General features: G+C 45.2%; 1 protein-coding gene across 12 annotated transcripts in view; it reads left to right on the top strand.

Moving 5' to 3' along the window:
- Positions 1-19,729, top strand: part of LOC105688402 (bromodomain adjacent to zinc finger domain protein 2B) — a 63,960-nt gene that overhangs the window by 9,299 nt on the left and 34,932 nt on the right. For 10 of the 12 annotated variants that reach the window (XR_002305809.2, XM_012404683.3, XM_048653951.1 and 7 more), the window contains exons 3-4: positions 14,775-14,829; positions 17,387-17,549. Coding sequence is in view for 11 of the 12 variants with exons in the window: in XM_012404683.3 (XP_012260106.2) it covers positions 17,396-17,549 (154 nt within the window). In the remaining variant the exon portion in view is untranslated. Of the gene's footprint in view, positions 1-944; positions 1,427-2,474; positions 3,636-14,774; positions 14,830-17,386; positions 17,550-19,729 lie in introns of those variants that run through there. The other 2 variants (XM_048653952.1, XM_012404676.3) reach the window with 2 other exon arrangements.

Below are 19,729 nucleotides of genomic sequence, written 5' to 3' on the forward strand. Positions count from 1 at the left end.
TTTCCGATTCGCGATTAGAATAGTGAAACCGTTTCATCGGAGTCTCGGTTTTATCTTGATAATGAAACTTTACGTAGGGCACAGAAGAGCTGATAAGGAGTGACGTGTGAAAGAGCCGCTCATTCGAATACGTATACGCGCCTACAGGTTTGAACTGTGTCCAGGCTTTTCTTCGTAAAGGCCTCTGTGCACATCTAACGTGTACAGTATCGATAAGTGCAGGCTAATCGAGCGGCATGACTAGTTCGCGAGAAAGACAAGGTATCGACGTCGCTCCGATTGCACGGCAGAACCACGGTCGGGATCATACGAGGATAGAGGTGGATCTAATTCTTCATCCGTGTCGAAAAAATCGTTCGTGAATCACGATGACTCGAACCATAAAAACGACCGACAGGGTCTCGTGTCTCACTTACACGGAGATACATCGTGGGTACATGCCAACACTGTGAAATGCGGACGCGCGAGTCGCAGCAAGGCGACCGAAGAGACCGAATGAGACCCAACCGGCTGCTGCAGGGAGATTTCAGGGGGAAATGACGGTTGCCACGGTGTGCGCCGAGAAGCCCGAGGGGTCGAGGGGGCGTCGAGATAGGGGGGAAGGGAAAAAGCCCAACTGCCGCTAGCGGCACGTAGCCGACGAAGAGAAGGCCGGGCACACCAGCCAACGACGTACCAACCGAACTGTAGGAAAAGCAACCAGAGGCAAACGACGTCCATCTTGTGCGAGGTTCGTAATACAACGGCCGAACTGTTACAAGGTACCTCGCGCGGATTCTTCGATGCATTTCGGAGTGTCGAGGGGCGATAGCGACAAGTCGTGGACTCGAGTTGAGAAATTCAAGTGATTTTCCAATCATTCGCTCACGTCGATCCCTGGAAATTTCACGGACATCATCCAGCGATCGAAATACGAGTCTGCCGTTCGGTCGTGCACACAAAGTCGAAACAAACCGATTTATCGCCATAACGGAGTTCAAGTGCGTGCATTTTGTTCCCAACCCCATCTTTGTAATTTTGTTACTTCCCATTGGTCGCGCCATTTTATTTTCTCTCCCTCTCACCGGAGAATAAATATCCAAACGGCCGCAGTGGCCCAGGTCAATTTAACCCGAGTCAGTCTGATTCAAAAAGGAAAGCGTCCTGTCTCGTGTTCACAACAGATATTCTATGGGTTTACGTCATCGAGCACGTGGTTGCGACTATAAGTGTAGTTTGTGGTGGTGTGTTTCTGTCTGCGTATACAATACACACGTATAATACTCATATATGAACACGTTCATCGGGTGTGAGTGTGCCTGTGTGTGTTTAAACGACGCTGTGAAACCCACGTGGTTTTCGAGTACAGCGATCGTATGCATGCATAACTATAAACGTGTACTATTCGAGAACTCATGACGGTGCTTTTGGATTCCAGCTCTAACGGGTATGTAAAATCGATTATCAGCGGTTGTTGTTGTTGTGTTGTTGTTGTTGTTGTTGTTGTTGTTGTTGTTGTTGTTGTTGTTGTTGTTGTTGTCGTTCAATTGGGCTGAGAACGACGATTCCGTTTGGCGGAATGGCGAACTTTGTCATGAACGGTGTTCTCTAACAGCTGATCGGCTGACGCTATCGGATAAACGAGGCATTGCAATCTCGGGTTGAAGAATCATCATCCGAATGGATTCGTGTTCGGTGGTTCAATCGTGGTCGGGATTTAGTTTTCAGCAATCGTTGAGCTATCGTTGCAGGTCAGGAAAGGTGGGAAAATGTAACGACGTTCGTATCTCCGTGTTACGTTACGAGGTTCGAACGAACGCTGCTCCCTCTTCTCCTTTTCTCGTTTCGTTTCGTTCGGTTTCGTGTCTTTACAGGGCGGGTATTGTGGGCATTGCGTGTGACGACGGTGCTCTGTGCCTGACGCCGGGGAATCGAGAAACGAGAGAACCGAGCACAGAAAACGGGAGGGCTGAGAGCCGTCGGCCCGCCGCTCAGTAAAAAGGTCTTCTTTGTTCGACGCGGCACCGGCGCAGCGCGACCGAAAGAAAATTATTGCGGCCTCAGAAACGACGACGACCGGTTGAGTTCCTACAGAGCTACCTACCAGTGAGTGCGAGTCGTCGTGTATCGGTTTAAAAACTGCACGAAGTACACCTCACCGAGAAAGAAGGAAGGAACAGCGAGTAGGAAGAGAAGGAAGATCGGGCGAGGGATTTTTCGAAGCGTTCCTTACCCTCACATACCTGACGCGGTTCTCGACCAGAGGCCAACAATGAGTTGAGCCAGAGCCGCTCTACGGTTTTCGCTGTTTCTTTCATCGTTACATTACTGTTTCAAATTCGCGCCAAGTTCGCTTCTGCCTAAATTAACTTGCTGAGCGAGATAAGAGGAACAGAGAGAGAGAGAGAGAGGGAAAGGATCGAATCGCCGTGGGCACGAATTGAGGCAAAGTGACGTGGCTAGCTAACTGACTTTTGACATACCGCGCGCAGGAAGAAAAGGAGAAGAAGTTAAACGTATATCGTCAGGCGAAATAGCGAACGACCGCGGCGTGGCTGTTCGCACGCGTTTCGTATTCCCCTGTGAAATTCAGTCGTCGTCGCGTCGCGTTCCAGGTCATAGACTGGTCCAACGGGCGCGAAATGATCGGAAACCCGAAAGGCTAAATACCAACGATCAACCTGCAACAAACTGTACGAGAAACGGTGTTGAACTGTAGCTATAGTCTCGCAGCCGGACAGGGATATAATCTCCGCTAACGAATACGAATAGAACCGAAACGAGAGAGACGACCAGGTCGAGCCAAGCCAAGCCAAGCCCTTCGTATAACGTTCGTACATCTAGAATACCATACACGAGGTAGCGCACGTTACACTCGCGTTTCGAAGTGGGTGTGGAGAAGGACGTCGGGGCTTGCAACCGGGGCAAACGAGTGAGAAAGAAGACAGAGGAGATAGATATTCGGTTCGTTCGTCGGTGGTAAGGCTGAAAGTGTGCGTTGGGTCGTTCGTGTTCGTGTCCGAGTTTGTGAGCAGGGTCGGCGTCATGCCGTTGAGTAGTACCGCGGACTTGGTTCGCGTTGGTTCTGCCGTGGTGTGCCGTGTAGTTGTCTGTCCGACTGTCTGTCTGCCTGCCTGCCTGCCTGCCTGTCCGTCCGTTCGTCTCTCCGTCCCTCTGTCGCGCTGCGAGACTTGCTCTCGTGCAGTTCGTAGAGTTTCAGCGGCAGTACCTACCGGAGAGACAGAGAGAGTAAAAGAGGGACTACGTTTCTGCAGTTCGTTCGGTTCAGTTCAGTTCAGTTTAAGTTTGTGGGTGGTGTAGATGTGCGACGTGAACGCCGCGATAAAATATTCGTATTTGTACAGTTATCGCGAAAGGTGTGTTGGTCAGAAATAACGTAGATTGAATTTTTCGTTCACCACACTATCGGAACAGCACGGATTTTGGATGTACCTATTCTAATTCGAGTGTTCGTAATAAGACGTATATGTTACATAAAACGAAGATTTGCGAGTGTTCTGTGCTTGTGTGTGTTGTATGTGCACGGTGAAAAGAAAAATGAGAAGGTAATCGAATAAACTAGGAGAGACTTTGATTCGTTCCACGCTGCGATATAGGAAAAGCGCAAGTGGAGAGAGGAAGAAAAAACCACCAAGGTATAATGTCAGAATAATTAGATAAAAAAAACTTTGACGAGTAACGGCGTATCGCATGCACAATCGTATAAAGAGTATTTTCAACCGCGGTCGATCGTACGGAGAAGAAGGGATTTCGATAAGCGATCGTTTCACTCGAATCGCGTGCCTATCTCTGTACGCGCCGCGTGCGTTTTTATCGAAAAAAATCTAATGGATGTACGATTATTTTGTCGGCGACGACCCGATCGCGGTCGTGTTCGCGACGAGGTTGAACCAGTTGAAATCCCCGATGTCATTTTATAGTTGAGGCGATTTCGATGTCGCATCACCGCGACGTTTCCACGATACACCGTTCTAGCTACTTTCGTGTATACGTACGTACGAACCTACTCGCGATGGTTGCCGATTCGTCGTCCACACCACGCATATTTTTGTACGTGACGCACCTTTGATGCTCGGGGCTTGGCTTACGGAGCACGAAGTGTACCTACGTGTATCGCACGTATCGTATAGTTTAAACCGAGAAACTCTCGCATACTAGGTATCGTCAGATGGGAGATTATACCTACGAAACCTAAGCCCCGACACTAATACATACAGCCGGGATGAGCGACGGACACGCACACAGATAAAAGCAGACGGACAGACGGACGTGGACATGCCGCAAGAGAGAGACGCGATGCAGTGGACAAGAACGTTTGCTGAAGCTCGAACTCTAGCGAGGTATACTATACATTCTATATAATACATTGTGTGCGTTATACATGTATATAACCCACGAGACCGCCATCGGCACGGACTCGCTTACATAAAAGTACAGCGAAGCCTTCGATATCATTCGACATCCAACGGTCAGTGGTCGGGTCGATCGTCCCGTTCGACCATTCGTCCGTGGACTAGAAGAAATCAAATAGTTTTTCTCTTTTTTCTTTTTTTTTTTTTTTTTGCTTCCTCCTATTCCCCGTTAGACCGCGCAACCCCAAATTGATACACGTACGCGTGATTAGAAACTGTTGGAAAAAATTTTGGTTCAAGATTACAAATTTCATCCCTCTCCGAAGTAGTGGTAGTCCGTTACATCACTTGGAAAGATTGGAGTTACGAAAAGAGGATCATCTTCTGAATTTTTGGATCCGCAGAAACATTGCTGTACGCACAGACGCATCGGCGATTCATTTGTGATTCCTTTCCTTGCTTTCGACGAATTCAATTCATTCCGCATCATTTTTTTCTTTTCCACAGCGTTTGTGCGATATTATAAACCTCGTAACAGCTGCCGCTATGTTGCACCACCGCATCGAAGCTGTTTGCCGCAGTCGCGTGGTTCTGTTCGGTTAGCCATGGTATAGTTTGTGCCGTAAAGTTAACGCTGAGAATCGCCAGAGCAAAAGTATGAGTACCACACTACGTCGAATTCACATCGATGCCGCCTGCATCCCTCGTCTCCTCTGCCCCTCATCCTCATCTCCGTTCGCCGTCTCAGTCTGATTCTGCACGCGTTAAAAAGCCACCGGCCGGACGGACATTCTTCCTGAAACCCGTTCCAAGCCTCAGAAAGACACCTCCGCGATAGGAAGCTGCGTTACACTACACGTAGGTGTACACGCACACGTATACCGACACACCGACGTCTTCGTATATTCCTTTCTTGGGATTCTTCATTCCTTTCATTTGTACAGGTAGAATATATTCTACCTGTACGATGTTCACCTACGTGCGGAGCACGGCCATCCGACGCCACTCAATTTAGTTCAGCCTTTGGAAGCATATTCATCATCGTTTCGGTAACGGAAAAGTCAGAGATCTGCTGGAGTATACCCGATCGTCGTTCGATCAAAAATTGCATAGATTACTCCATTCGTTTTTCATCAATTGTTTTATCACTCCTAACTTGGATCGATAATTGAGTTACAAATCGCAATGGGGGGAAAAATTCATTCGTAGAAAAATAAAACGTCCGCTAGTTGGATCCTTTCCTCTATCTCTTGCATAGTTTTTCAACCGATTTCTTCGTAATTTAACTTTGATCGTTGATCCGTTTCTCCGATCACAATCGTGCAATTTTTCGGCGTGGACCAAGAACCTTTCACTCACCGCGCAGCTGCTCGTAAATTCGAAAATGAGCGTTGATTATACCCGCGATATCTGTAAATATATACTGACAAGAATATGAACGGATTTGATTTTTCCTGAAATTAAATCGCTGCGTTAATTAGCAAACAGTGTGATGTAATTTCACTATACGTATAGTAGACTGTACTGCTACTGCAACTATAAATACTGATATAATAGTATTTTTACGCATGTAACGTAGACACACGCGAGCGCAGCTGCTTGTTTAAACGGACGCGGTTGAGACTGAAATAGGCATGTTTTGTGTAGTTGTACAATAAAGCTTTATAAATATATGCGTAGCAGGTATATATATTATTTATATACGTATACGGAATAAAAGCATACTGTCGGTATCGTACATATACGTTACCATTCATTCGGAATATTCAAGAGCGGTGGCTTTGGGGGTTTTTTTTTTTTTTTTTTTTTGTCAACAAATTTTTACCGCTTTTGAATACGACCACAATTATTGCCATGTATATTATACAAATTAAATACATGCGTATGTAAATAAATGTGTAATTACGGTTGTATAACTTGATAACAATTGCTGCACCGTTGTATTTAACACGTGGCTTATAATTCCATCATCATCAGTTATTCTTCAGAGATAAACGATTCCCTTTCTTTTCCAATATTGAGTGAATTGTAAACGAAACTACGAAATTGTCTCCACCTAATATACCTATTCTTCTTTGAAATGTCGTTAATTTATGTTTGAAGCTTATACGTGTAATTCTCAAATTTCGTACCCTTTCCACTCGATGTACCTAATCATGTTCGAAATTGCCGATCGCGAAAGCTTCTCCATCTTCTATACTCGTCGTAAGATGTGGTTAAGATTTCATCGTTAGGTGTACGATGGATCGAGTCGATTGACTTACAATTTTCAATTATCTTCCGAATTCTTACTGCTTATAATGTAATATATGAATGTATCTATGTTGCAATGGATTACCTTTTGAATGAACGGCGTTCGAATCTTTTGCAGACAATATCAATCGATCTCCTGACCATCGGATTCATTGTACACGCGTTCGCCTTAGTCATTCGGTACCGATCGTATGCGCCCACTAACGTATAGTGGGTACGTATATTGAGATCTTGCAATTACTTTGCAATCCTATTTCCGTAGTCGATCGTTTTGTTGAAAACGCGCTTACGCGTGCTTTCGCGAGTGCGAACGATATGCAGGAATAGCCGTATAGAGCTATAGTCGCCTTGCTGAGCGATCGATCGGATGCCATTCCCGGGATTAATTGGGTTTGGTTCAGCGGATTCGTCTGAATAAGGGTGCCGGAAATGGTTGTTGTGTGGGGGCAAAACGGTGCGCAACGCCTCGCCATATTTATCCAAAATGCTCCAATTGGAAAAATGTGTTATCGTTCAAGTTCGAATTGAGTCGAATTACTTTTCGTTGATGCTTCTTTCGTACTAGGTTGTATCGAAGAAATGTGATTATCGAAGCGAAATCAAAGAATCTTCCGTGTGTTTGCGCCCAGTATTGGGCGTTTCAGAAAATCGCGACAACGGAGAACCGGTCGGTGGAGGAACAACGCAGACAGCATAGCCTCGAATGCCTGGTAATTCAAAATCAGAATTAGGAGAAAAGCCGAATGAAAACTGTGCAAGCTTTGGAGATCATAGCCCTGCCGTAGGGAAATGGGTGTGGAATAATTGCGATGAGCGTGACGTTGGGCCAATTTTTGCACACCTTGTTACGAGTGGCACATTATGCTTCTTACGTAATCCATAGATATATGGAATCGCCGAGAAGTGCAACTGCAGCAGCAGTAGCAGCGGTTCAGCGAAACTCCGGCGATAAAATGGTCATGCTGCACTGCAGCAGCGTGTAAAAACTATATATGTACGTAGAGGTATACGTGTACACATAGGACGTATGATATTGTATCTTTATACTACATGCAATAGCTGCTTATAAACCCGTTGCGCGTTCTTCACTGCAGCCGCCAGAGTTGGGCTCGTCGTTTGTTCGTTCGTTCGTTCGTTCGCTCTCATGCTCGCAGCCATGTTTGATGTTTGCTCGTTGATTTCAACGACTTGCGGTAGTGGTGCGTGCCGTGTGCCGCCTTTGTCTCTCCTCCCCTTATTCCCTTCCATTCCTTTTCATTCCATTCCATTCCAATCCATTCCCTTTCCTTCTCTTCTCTTCTCTTCTCTTCTCTGCCCTTCTCTTCCCTTCTCTTTTCTCATCCCTTCTGTTCTGTTTCGTTCCGTTCCATTCCGTTCCGTACGTTCGTACTCTGGCCAGGTCAGGCCAATGCCACTGCTGTTGCAGCGTCGTTTCGGCACTTATCGATTTTCACGTGTGCCCACACACGCCGATTTTCTATCTTTACCTCTCCCTCTCGTTATTTCTCTCTGTCACTCCCTGCGACACGCAATGCTCAAAAAAAAGAAGGTCCGTACGCACAAATACATCAACGCGACACCGGACCGTGCACAGCACACGGAGACTACACACAGTCTCTCGAAATTCGCCAGGTGTCCTTTTTTATAACAGGACTCACATCATGCATCGATGCCTCCGCGATCCCGCAGGGCTTTCTGTGCCGCGGTACACCTAATTAATTCATGTCCTGGATCGAATTTCAGCTTCGTTCGGTGTTCTCACAATTTTTTTTTCCCTACATCACCCCTGCTTTTCCTCCACGGTTTTCTACCGCTTACGGCAAAAAGAAAAAAAAAAAATATATTGAAACGGAAATACGGACTTGATGAATAGAATATTTTTTAAATCGTCATGTATAGGTGTGGACTTGTATATATTCCTACCTGCGTTTCTTCTATAATTGCAAACAGCTCACGGAGAGCTAAAGAGATGGAGGCAGCCGGTTAAACCTAAGCGCTGAGTCACCAAGGTCCGTCCATCGTATCGAAGTTGTGAATCGATAAATTCACCGAATTAGGCAGCCATTAAAGTTAGCCAACGTGCAGGCCGGTTATTCCATACCCACCGCATCGACTACGCGCTCCAGACCACGCTATCTCACCCAACCGTACTTTGAATAGGACGTCTATACTTACCTGTTTCTCCCGTGCGAACGTAGATCAGTCCGTTGGATTCAATTGCCTTGTTACTTTTCAACTCCGCAGTCAATGACTCGATGAACTGTGGAAACTATTGCCAATTGTGACGAATTCAATCGGAGGTAGGACGAATTTTGCCATGTCTGAGATTTATCTAACACGTCAGAACTTCGAATTTGGTGTGCGTCGATGATAATCGTGACTATTCTTTCGATATGGTAACACGGGTTAAAATTAGAGGGAACTTATTGTCAGATAGGACGATACACCGGGAGAGATTTACGACGAGGGTCGTACGAAGTGATAAGATTTCGTCTATGTAATGATCATTTTATGATTCCACCGAAATGACTGAGAACCGCTGTCCCGACGGGACAGGCGGATACAACTCGCCTCGATTAATCCTCCGGCAAATTCCCTTCGCATTCGAGTTTAGGCTCGGTTCACAAGAACACCCAACATACGTATATAGTCTGCCATGGCATGGCTCGCCGCAGATCTCCAGAGCAGACGACGACGACGACGACGACGACGACGACGACGACGACGACGACGACGACGACGACGACGACGACGACGACGACGAATGTGTATATGCGCAACAGGAATTCTCCTATACGTCGGGCGTCTTTTTCTTACTCACGACTTTCGCATCTTCGGGTTATTAACCTTGTCGAAAAATAGGAGGAGAAGAAAAAAATCTCGTTCTTTGCAAGAGCTGCACTTCACTGGAGCCATGGTTTTTGGAAAATCAATGAATAGGTATGCCTTGTCTGATCATCCAATAATATAATTCACGTGTCGATGATTTTTCTCGTCCGATGTCGAAAATATTTTCAGCAACCAAATTCAATTCAGCTCGATCTGAAGTAGATCGCGTGTGCATGAGTCGAAAATTGCAATAATATTTTACGTCAGCTTATAACCGGACACCTGCAATGGTTATCCTCGGACGAAGCTTACGCGCAGCTGTTCTATCTTGATATTGAAAGAAAAAGAGTGCGGATATTAATGCTGCAGGATATACGGGCATCGGATACTTGTTCAGAAGTTTCGGGTTCGTTCTGGTTCTACATTTTTTCAAGGTTCGAAATACAGCACATACGCGATACGCTCGTGTACATAGAGTAGGTCGTATAATGAGTCAACTTCGGAATGTAGTTTTCGATGAAAAAAAAAAAAAATCTATTTTCGGCACTTATTATGTTTTTGATATTACCGGCCAAGTTTTTCTTGAAATCGGTCCAACTTTTCAACGGTTATCTTTACGACATCCTTATTGCATATTGCTGGACGTTGAGAAGTTTGATCGACTTCGCGACATGTTCGGTTCGCTTGGACAAAGACTCGTCGGGTCGATCGCTCGATAAACACGGTCAGGGGGCATTCGTCAAAGGCATATAAAAAAACAATTAACGTGGACGTATCCGCGGACGGTAATAGCCCGATGCGTGAGCAGCTGTAAACGAGACTCGTCATCTAAACTGGAATCTGAAATCTAAATTGTATTTATCCGTATGGACCCCCAGGACTCGACTCGGCGCCTGCGAATCCAACGACCAAACGACCCGCGCAGGGCGGTCCATTCCATTCATGGCCGTCCTCGTCTGGATTCTACAGCTTTTCCAACTCCACACTCCCACGGGCAACTTTTCGGCCATTTTTTCCCTCGAGACATTACCATAGCAGCGGTGAACGAGCATTACGCTCTTCCTTCTTGGAGGCGTTTCGTTCTTCGCCGACGATATACCATCGGGTAGAACAATCCCTGATAATATTTTGTCTATTTATTTCGTTAACTTCCAAGCCGTTGGTCGAAGCGAAGATGCGACCGACGCGAGAACGTCGCTTGCAAGTTATAATTTTCTCCCACTGCACCTTTTATCGTTCGTCTAATTGCGAATTAGCTCTACGACTGCAGCTATCACAACCATCGTGGTTGCAAAATCGCTGCAACATAAGAGTTGAGAGTTATCGTTAGCTTAATTCTCACTCGCCGGTCAGCAAGGGCTATAGCCGGAGATGCGAGTGAGATATCTACTTTGCGATCAGTCAACGATAAAACTTTGACGTAATTGCTGCGGCTGACGCCTCCGCAATTTTGCCTTCTTTCAGTTATCTCGCAGGTAGCGGGCCTCGTCTCGGCTCGTCGGCGAACGATTCTGCCGGCAATTATTCCAAAGAGAAAATGCACTATCTACAGTTAGTCGGCGGAGCTGCTTCGTCGTTCGCCGCTGCTCCACGTTCCCTGTTCCAATACTTTAGTTTCGCGTCTTCCGTATTGATTCTTCTTAGGCAAGGTTTGTTATAGATATACGGAAGGCGAGGACTCTCCTCTCTCTCTCTCTCTCCGCGGTGCTCTCGCTACGTTTTCTCCTCTCCGATCCTCCCGGTCGCCGCGACGGCCTCAAACTGTTCACGTGATCACCTTTCGTTGCCACGGGACACGCTAGTCGCCTATACTCGATACCGCTGCTACCTGTTAGCACTCGGACCTATCGAGCAGCAAATAAATCTCGGGTAGTCCGCACTTCTGTCGCCGCCAATCCATGTTGCAAACTAACGAAATTTCTCAAAAACAGATCATCGTCTCAACTTCCATTGACACGACGCTCAATCACCCTCGCAGCACCGATTACCCCCCGTATAAATACCTCTTCGCCTCACTCGCAATCAGTTATACGTACATTTACATCAGGGGAAGAACATGATTATTCATTGTTCCAGCTGTTGAGTTTTGTTGACCCTCTCAACAATCCTAGCGAATCACGCATGGTATAATGCACGTATCTCTGTACCGTGCACGTGTACGTAATGTATGTACGTATGTACGGAAAACTATGTACGGAAAACATACGTACGTGTACACGTAACTCGATATCATCAGATAAATGAGCACCGCACCGGTGCGTTGACCTATTGAGTATATAGCTCTTGCTTTCTATTCTTTTCTTTTCGCTTCATTCCTTTTTTGCCCTCCTATAGTTAATACAATTACAATCAATATAGGGAATTACTTCCATCGTATGCGTTCTTCGTACAGAAATAAATCCGCGATGTGAAAAATTATCGAAGACGTTGAACGTTGCCGCAATTTTCCATTCATGAGACGACGACGATGACGCGACTTACGCTAACGTTACTCTCCCTCGTTCACAATCGACGGGTTGTTACGTGTAACGTGTATTGTCGGCGAGGCGTATGACACCACCACCCGTCGTCCTACCATCTACATAAATCCCATGTATCGTAGATATAATATGTACGTGGGAAGATATGTGCGCATCTTATATCCATTTATATGTACGTACGTATACGTAATGCAGGTTGGTATGCGCCCATGAAATGCCTGATGTACGATGCCCCTTTCAAGTGGGTAATGCACCATACCTATGTTGAGTTTACTCCTGTATACCACTGGTATATGTATAACACGAGTACGTATGTGTGTAATAATTTACCCAGCTGTTGCGTGTGATTTGCATCTAATTAGAAAATCAAATAACTACCGCCACAGTTAGCGGCTCAAGTCGCGAATCGATATATCATTATACGTATGTATATTATAATGTTGGATACGGGGTGTTGACAAATAATTGTGCAGAACTCGAAGGGGGAGATAAGGTGCACCGAAACGAGTAACACAGCTGAGATAAACAAACCGCATGTTCGGAGAGGTCGCGTTCAGGCGTTAGAGGGCATCGAAGGTACGGAAGACGGAGGCTTTATGTTGGGGTCCGTTCGTTGTGTCTATTATTCATTAATTTCTAGGTTTTCAATTAATTACCGCGATTGTCGGTCATCGGGCGATTGACCCGCGACCTTCGATGCCCTGAGACGCCTGAACGCGACATGGGTGGCCTATCTCAGATTACTTGTTCAAGTGCACTTCATCACACCCTCGAGTTTTTACACAATTGTTAACAGTGACAAAATTCATCGTTTCGTTTCGTGGTTTTTTTGACAGTTTGCTTTCTGAATTACTTGAAACCCGCTGGAACGAATGGAAAAAAAAATGATCGGAGAATAGAAAGACGTGTTCACTATACACGCATGTATCGTTCACAAATCGAACATATCGTAGACGTGAAGAGGCAATTACGGAATAATCTAACGATGTGTTTGATTAGCGTCATGCAGTTAATATAGATCGACACATTTCACGTATAGGATTCTAGTAGTAGTTAATCCTGGTGTTCCTCCCTTCCAAAAAAAAAAGATGAATCATTTCAATTACTCTTCCAAGGAAGTAACGTACGTCCATTCTGCAGTTATTATCAAGACACGTGACTTTTGAAAAATCACGCTTAAATTTATAATTCTTTTGCGATTTCGTTCGAATACACGACAGCTTACGATGTAAAATCCTCGTACCGAGGATCAGAATCTTTGCCTGATTTATTTTCCATTCGTCAACTGCGAGCGAGTCATTCATTTTAATGAACTACTACTCGCCAATTTTTCGAAGTAAACTTTTTATAATACCATTCATTTGGTATAGGTATACCGATTATTATGATTTCCACGCATACCCACCGCGCGTATGTATCAATATTGTAAGTCTTCGTTAAGTTGATGATAAAATAAATCGTAAATAAATTAAGACGTACATAAATAATGAAACGGGTGAGTCACCGATACGCGCCTCATATTTTCATTCATACTCTCTTTCTCTTCCCCCCGCCCCTTGGCTACTCTTTTTTTTTTTACTCACGCTTCGACGTATAGTAAGTGTGTAGTACATATAGCATAGCATAGCGTAGTACAACGAACGTATACGCCACAAGCTCAAGCTCGAGCTGCATATAAGCTGCACGAGCACAAATCACACGAGCATAATATGAAGTTGAGCGAGACTGCACGCGCCGGCGCATACGATCCATCCGTACACCACCAAGAAAATGTATAGCTTGTTATTTTACGAAAGAACCTATACAAACGTATACGCGTATATACGGCCGTATAACACATACGATGGCTCGCGTATGTAATACATGACCTTCATCTTATATTTATGTATTATTTATCTGGGGATTCGGGTCAATGTCTCTTAAACCAAAGCTCTTCTACTCTTCCTCTGCTCTCGCTTATCTCGAGTTGTACGTCTACGTGGTCGCACGCCACACTAATTATTGATACGTAATTGTCAATATTTTTCAACTCAAGTATACCGTTATCATTGTCTCAATGTATAACAGATCCAGCCAGCTCATGCGCTCGATACGCCTTTTGTTGTACGCCTTGCGTAATCCGTTCGGATAACTAACTGTCATTTTTACGTCCAATTATTCGTTATTTCGCCAGAGATTTTCTCATCCATGCCCTCGTCGATGAAGTGAATATCCAACGGCGTTACACGCCCGCTGAGGTCGGGACAGGGTGTTTCAGGGATGACTCGAGTCATCGCTGAAACTGGTCGGTTCTTCGCACGTCGCGACAACCAACTCTTGTCGTTCGCTAGAGGTCCTACGAGGCTGCTTTTAGACCCCTGATAATATGCGTGTAACTCGTTCCTGATCGAGTCCACTGCCTGCTGCTGCTGCTGCTGCTGCTGCAAGCGTAAAACAACGATCGCGTATGCGCGTATATATAGCTGCGGTTATACCGGCGCGGCGATGAAGAGAAGTAAGAGGAATGGGCGCAAAAATAGATATTCTAGCATCGTAAGGTTCCACCCCACGTACAATTCTACGCGGGTGTCTCTCCGTGGCAAGAGAGGCTGCCACATAGCTTTCCGGTTGGCCTGCCGAATGAAAATGAATGCCATGTTCGGAGCAAATGTTGGGAGAATGGAAAACGTACTTTTAGAAATTTCGAGCCATTTCGTTCCGAGTCCATTTTCCGATTGATGTACCCACGGTTCAAGAAATCCATCTCGGAAAATGATAACGGAATTGAAGAGAAAAAGTCGCGACAGCTGGTGCAAATGAGGTCGTCGTCTTTCGACATTTTTGCAATTCATTTAAGGGTTTGCTTTCTTTTATGTTTCAGGTGTGATGGGGCTCATTGACGCCGGCAAGTATGAGCTGAGGCAGCAAAATTAATTGTAAGTACACTTTTGCATCAACCTTTGGTGCGAATGACGTTAAAATCCGCCCATCCTTGTTGAAAATAAACTTCCCCTGAAATGGCACTTTGACCCACATCGAGGCAACTTTGAGACAGAGTCGGGGCTCGGTGACGAATAAAATATATTTTCGTTTCAACGTTTCTCGACAATTCAATATTTTCACACGCATCGCAACGTTGAAAATGTTGAACCTTTCGGCGGGAGGATGCGAGGGACTGTACGAATTAGGCAATAATCCTACCGCAAAAACGGAGGTGATTCCGGTAACTCCTATCAGCGAACGATTCGTTGATCGTAATTAATAAGCCGTGTGAGCTGAACTCGTTACTGATTCATGGACTCTCGACTATCGCATGCGAAGCTTCAGGACGGGCGTACGTCGGGGTCCAGGTCCAGCGCCAGCTCCGGGTCCAGATCCATATTCAGGACGGGAGCGAGGAGTACATCGGCATTATATTCGCAACGTTATACCTTCGGTCACAGGGTGTCCATTTCCATCGATTTTCGGATATAGGGAGATGTGTCGTTAGCCAACGGGGTGTGCGCCGTACCGGTAGCGCTACCGATAAACTATAATTATAATCACATGCGGTGTATTCGGATGCCAACGAGAAGACAGATCTTTCTCTGGCAAATTTTGACGAAAAGTTTTGTGATCGGGACATCGATCCTTCGGCGTATCGGAGACGCGCGAATCGTTGACATCGTCGTCACGTTTGATGCAACTGACGAAATAAAATTAATCCCAGGCGGCAAGCGAAGTACGTGTAACCGACGACACACGACGAGTCGGATGGTCCAAACGGTCTGGACTCTGGACATGGATTTGTGCAGGTGGAATTACGACTCTGGAAAGATGGCGGCTGGGTGGTTGGTTCGCCGACTCGCTGTCCCGGTTCCTCGCGAGTATATAACGTGCGATGCCAAGGAATTGGCGTACGCTCGCAGTTCACGCGAAGGATAGAACCCAACGTGGACGGCACCGAGAGAAGAGGAGAGGAGAAACGAAGAGGGAGGAGAGACGAGACCAGAGGAAGGTAGCAGCAATCAATACGCAGCCGACAGAGCAAAACCACTCGACTTCACTACCACCCAGCCGAGCCCGAACCAGAGCCAACCTGACCAAACTGCGACCAACGCTCTGCCCTTGTTACACGCCGGACGATACCCACCAAAATATACCCACCGATTCACCCGCAAAAAAATGCAGGACGTATGTATCATCCGTACGTAGAATGCCCGTACGAGGTGCACACACGTGACGGGGATACGCCATCGTCGCGGACTCTTCGCGACGTACCCATGCGTTCTCATCTGGTCCTCCGTACGCGGTCCTCGACGGTTACTCCATGATTGATCTTTCACTCATATCGAATCGGAAAATTCCACCTGACATTCGCCCTTCAGACTCACACGTGGATCTTCGGCGTATACGATGGAACGCGAGTGAAGCTAGATCTTGAGAAAATTTCTCGATCGTGTATTTTTTGACTCTTATCTTTTTATCGAGACTTTTTTCAGAATTGATCGAGTCCGCGTAGTATTATGATTTATGTGTGGTATAGGTAATTTTTAAACGAATCTATGCAACTGCGGAACAGTGTCGCTCGAACCGATGTGTTTTGCAGAAAAATCAATTACAATAGAATCGCGATGATCCAACAAAACTAGCAGAGTCCACCCCCTGACGAAACTGATTGGGATAGGTTAGTCCACTTCGGCCAACTCGTTAAGAAAGTAGGTGAAATGCGAGAGAAACGCGTGCAGGATAGCACCTCAATAAGAAAACGCCCCATCGCACAGCTTACCGCTGGTAGCGACTTTGATTGAGTCACTATAATCATTCAAATCACGAATCGATGTACCAATATGAGAGAAAAATTTGTGGAATCATCGAGTAAGTTACCCGGATCGCTTCAACTACACTGCCGATATCTACTCTGCATATGCGTAATACGTATGCTTACAAGTATATACCTATACGCACGTAGGACTACATCAAGGCTCGCGGTAAGAGATGATCCGATACATTTAAAGGGTCGTATCAAACGCGCCTGTAATGAAAGGGGGAGGGACGTATAGAAGTCTATTACATATATATCGGGTGATTCCGAGGGTCAGTGGAGCGTTTAATGTGATTCAGTCGAGAATAATCGTGACACGGTGTATGTAGTATAGTGTATAATTTAAGCCATGCGTGTAACGTATACCGACGATTGTGTTCGGTCTTTTTGTCTCAGACGGGAGAGTAAGTGTCGCGATAACGGTCAAGGAAAGATCCTATTTCCACGAGTAAATTGCTGCCAAAATAATACTACGTCACCCTGGTAATAACACCTAGCTTTCGTACCGTTCTACTGGATAGGTTTGTTCTTTCTTCCGTACTTTTTCGCGTGTATGTTTCTCGACTGGAACCCTGAAACAAAGAATAAAAGTATAATCTGCGACGATATAGCCTACTTCTCTCCGCGTGCGTGTACTTTTCAGATGCGAAGAAATCATTAGTAATTTGCACGATTATTTTGTGTTCCAGAGGACTGGCATGGAGAAAGAGAACTCCGGAGGGAGCGCGGACAACGCGCCGGGAGGGACTTCGACCTCCGCGTCCGCAGCTTCGGTTACATCCACATCAGCCTCCGAAAAAATTCAGGCTGATCAGGCCAACCCTCTACTGGATCCGTCAGCTCTCTTTGGTGGTGAGTCGCTCACTGGAAAATATAAATCATTCGAAATTGTCACAACGACGGAACGTGTGGAACGGTCGTTGATATTTTTATTACTGCTATATCGTTGTTGTCGAATTGTAATTAATATCATGTACAGCGATGTGAACGCGCCACAGCGACACCCCTCTTTAGGGATAACGTTGCGGGCTTATATCGATCGAAGTACGACTTCGTCAACAATTATATACCTGCCGACTTCGCAAATGCATTCGTGCAACATAACTACGCCGATATATTTGGACGTAAAATGTTTCGATATAGTACTGGTATGGAGGGCGAGAACCATGAGGGGTGTTTACAACGGAAGGTATACTTGGACGATGTAGTAGGGGATACCGTGTTTACATATTTATAGGTACAGTGGTTCGTCTAGAATCGAGAAACATTCTTTGACGATCAAAAAAAAACAAAAATTTCCGTGGTATTTAGACGAATTCTATTTATTTGCTTTTGAAAATAATTTTCATTTTCGGGCCCGTTGTTATCAATGTTCAAAATGAATGTGGCGGAGGGGCTGCGGCGTATACGCAAATATATAGGCATCATCGTTGCCTTATAATCGATAATCGCAACGAATAATAAACTCGCTCATGTATATACTTATATACTTGAAACCCTATATATACCTACCGTTGCAGGTGGATTATACCCTCTTTCAGCAACGGGGTCTACGTGGTTTTTTTCGTTGTTCACATTACGTCGTTATTTTCAGGGCGTGAGATTATCTTATGCTTTTTGGAAAATTTACCCTTTACATTTGCATAGGTATACCTATATAAATAATATATCGAACCGTTGAACGACGATCAGCGGATAACGAATTATGGGAGTGAAATACCGTCATTCAAACGTCTCTCAAAGTGATCAGTTCACTAATTAAATCGTTGCGTTGTTTATTTCATAAAAGCATATAAAAGCAATAATGACGTATGACAGATACACGTATACCTCGGCGCATTACATCATCCCTGTTCGTGATCAAATTCATAATCTGTTTGAAAATATATGTACTGAATTCGTTTAATTTCAACTGCAAAGAGTCACGATGAAACATGGTGCCAAAACTTTATCGATTTCCGCAGCTTTCGAAGTGGAAAAACATTATAAAAAAATGTTATATGAACGATTCTTTGATCTGTATTGTTCGGCGATTACATTTTTCAATTTTCCACGCGTAGGAATTGAATATATTATAATTGTTTGTTCTTGACAAATGACGTACATGCGCACTATTGTACCTACAATTTATTCGGTTATTTGTTTTTCGTGATTCAACGGTAACTTTTAAGTGAAAAGTCCGCTACTTTGAAGCAAAACGGTCAAATTTAATATTCAAAAAGTTTGGAGCGTAGAGTTGAATAAACTGATTACCTACCTAATCCAAAATCTGCGTTGAACTGCTAACGCGCATTAGGTGAAGCTAACTTGGTAATTTCGATAATTCATACTCGGACATTAAATTATGTTCACCCGGCTTGAATTCTATCTACAATAGCAAACACATATTACCAAATTTCTCTTGCAACTTGAATTCTCCAAGCTCGGATTGATACAGATCGATTCAACCGATTATTGTATGCACCAATTAAAGACGTCTGCATGCGTACAGTCGCACAGGTGTATACGCTGCGTATATCGCATAGTCGAAAGTATAACTGCAGAGAAATATCGTTAATTCTACCGTAAAGTTTACTGCGACGACTTATTGTCGGTTATATATTTCTATGTACGGTATATGTAAAATGAGTATACAACGTCATACATACATACACCGTATAAATTATTCGTACATATACGCCCTGCGCTGTACCTGCCGGTCAAAGTTCCTTTTACTTTTTATTTCTCAACGTTTGCGTCGCTTCGGCGAGAGGAGCGAAATGAAACAGACCCGACGATGCGGAGGCGAGGGACGGAGCGGGGGATGGGGGCGCATCGGTGGTACAGGCGACGCTGTCGCTGGATTTCATCCCCGTTCCACGCGAATGTTCTCGTCCTCTCCCCGGTGCTGCGACCCGCACCGGTAGGAGGGAAGGACATCGGGGGATGGGATGGGATCCGGATGGAAACGGGAATGGGGATGGGAAGCAGCTATGCCGGTTCTCTCTGTATATTTATTGATTGCCACCTCACCTAGCCTTCCTCGTCTTGCC

Source organism: Athalia rosae, chromosome 4 (assembly GCF_917208135.1).
Source record: "Athalia rosae chromosome 4, iyAthRosa1.1, whole genome shotgun sequence".
NCBI lineage: Eukaryota > Metazoa > Arthropoda > Insecta > Hymenoptera > Athaliidae > Athalia > Athalia rosae.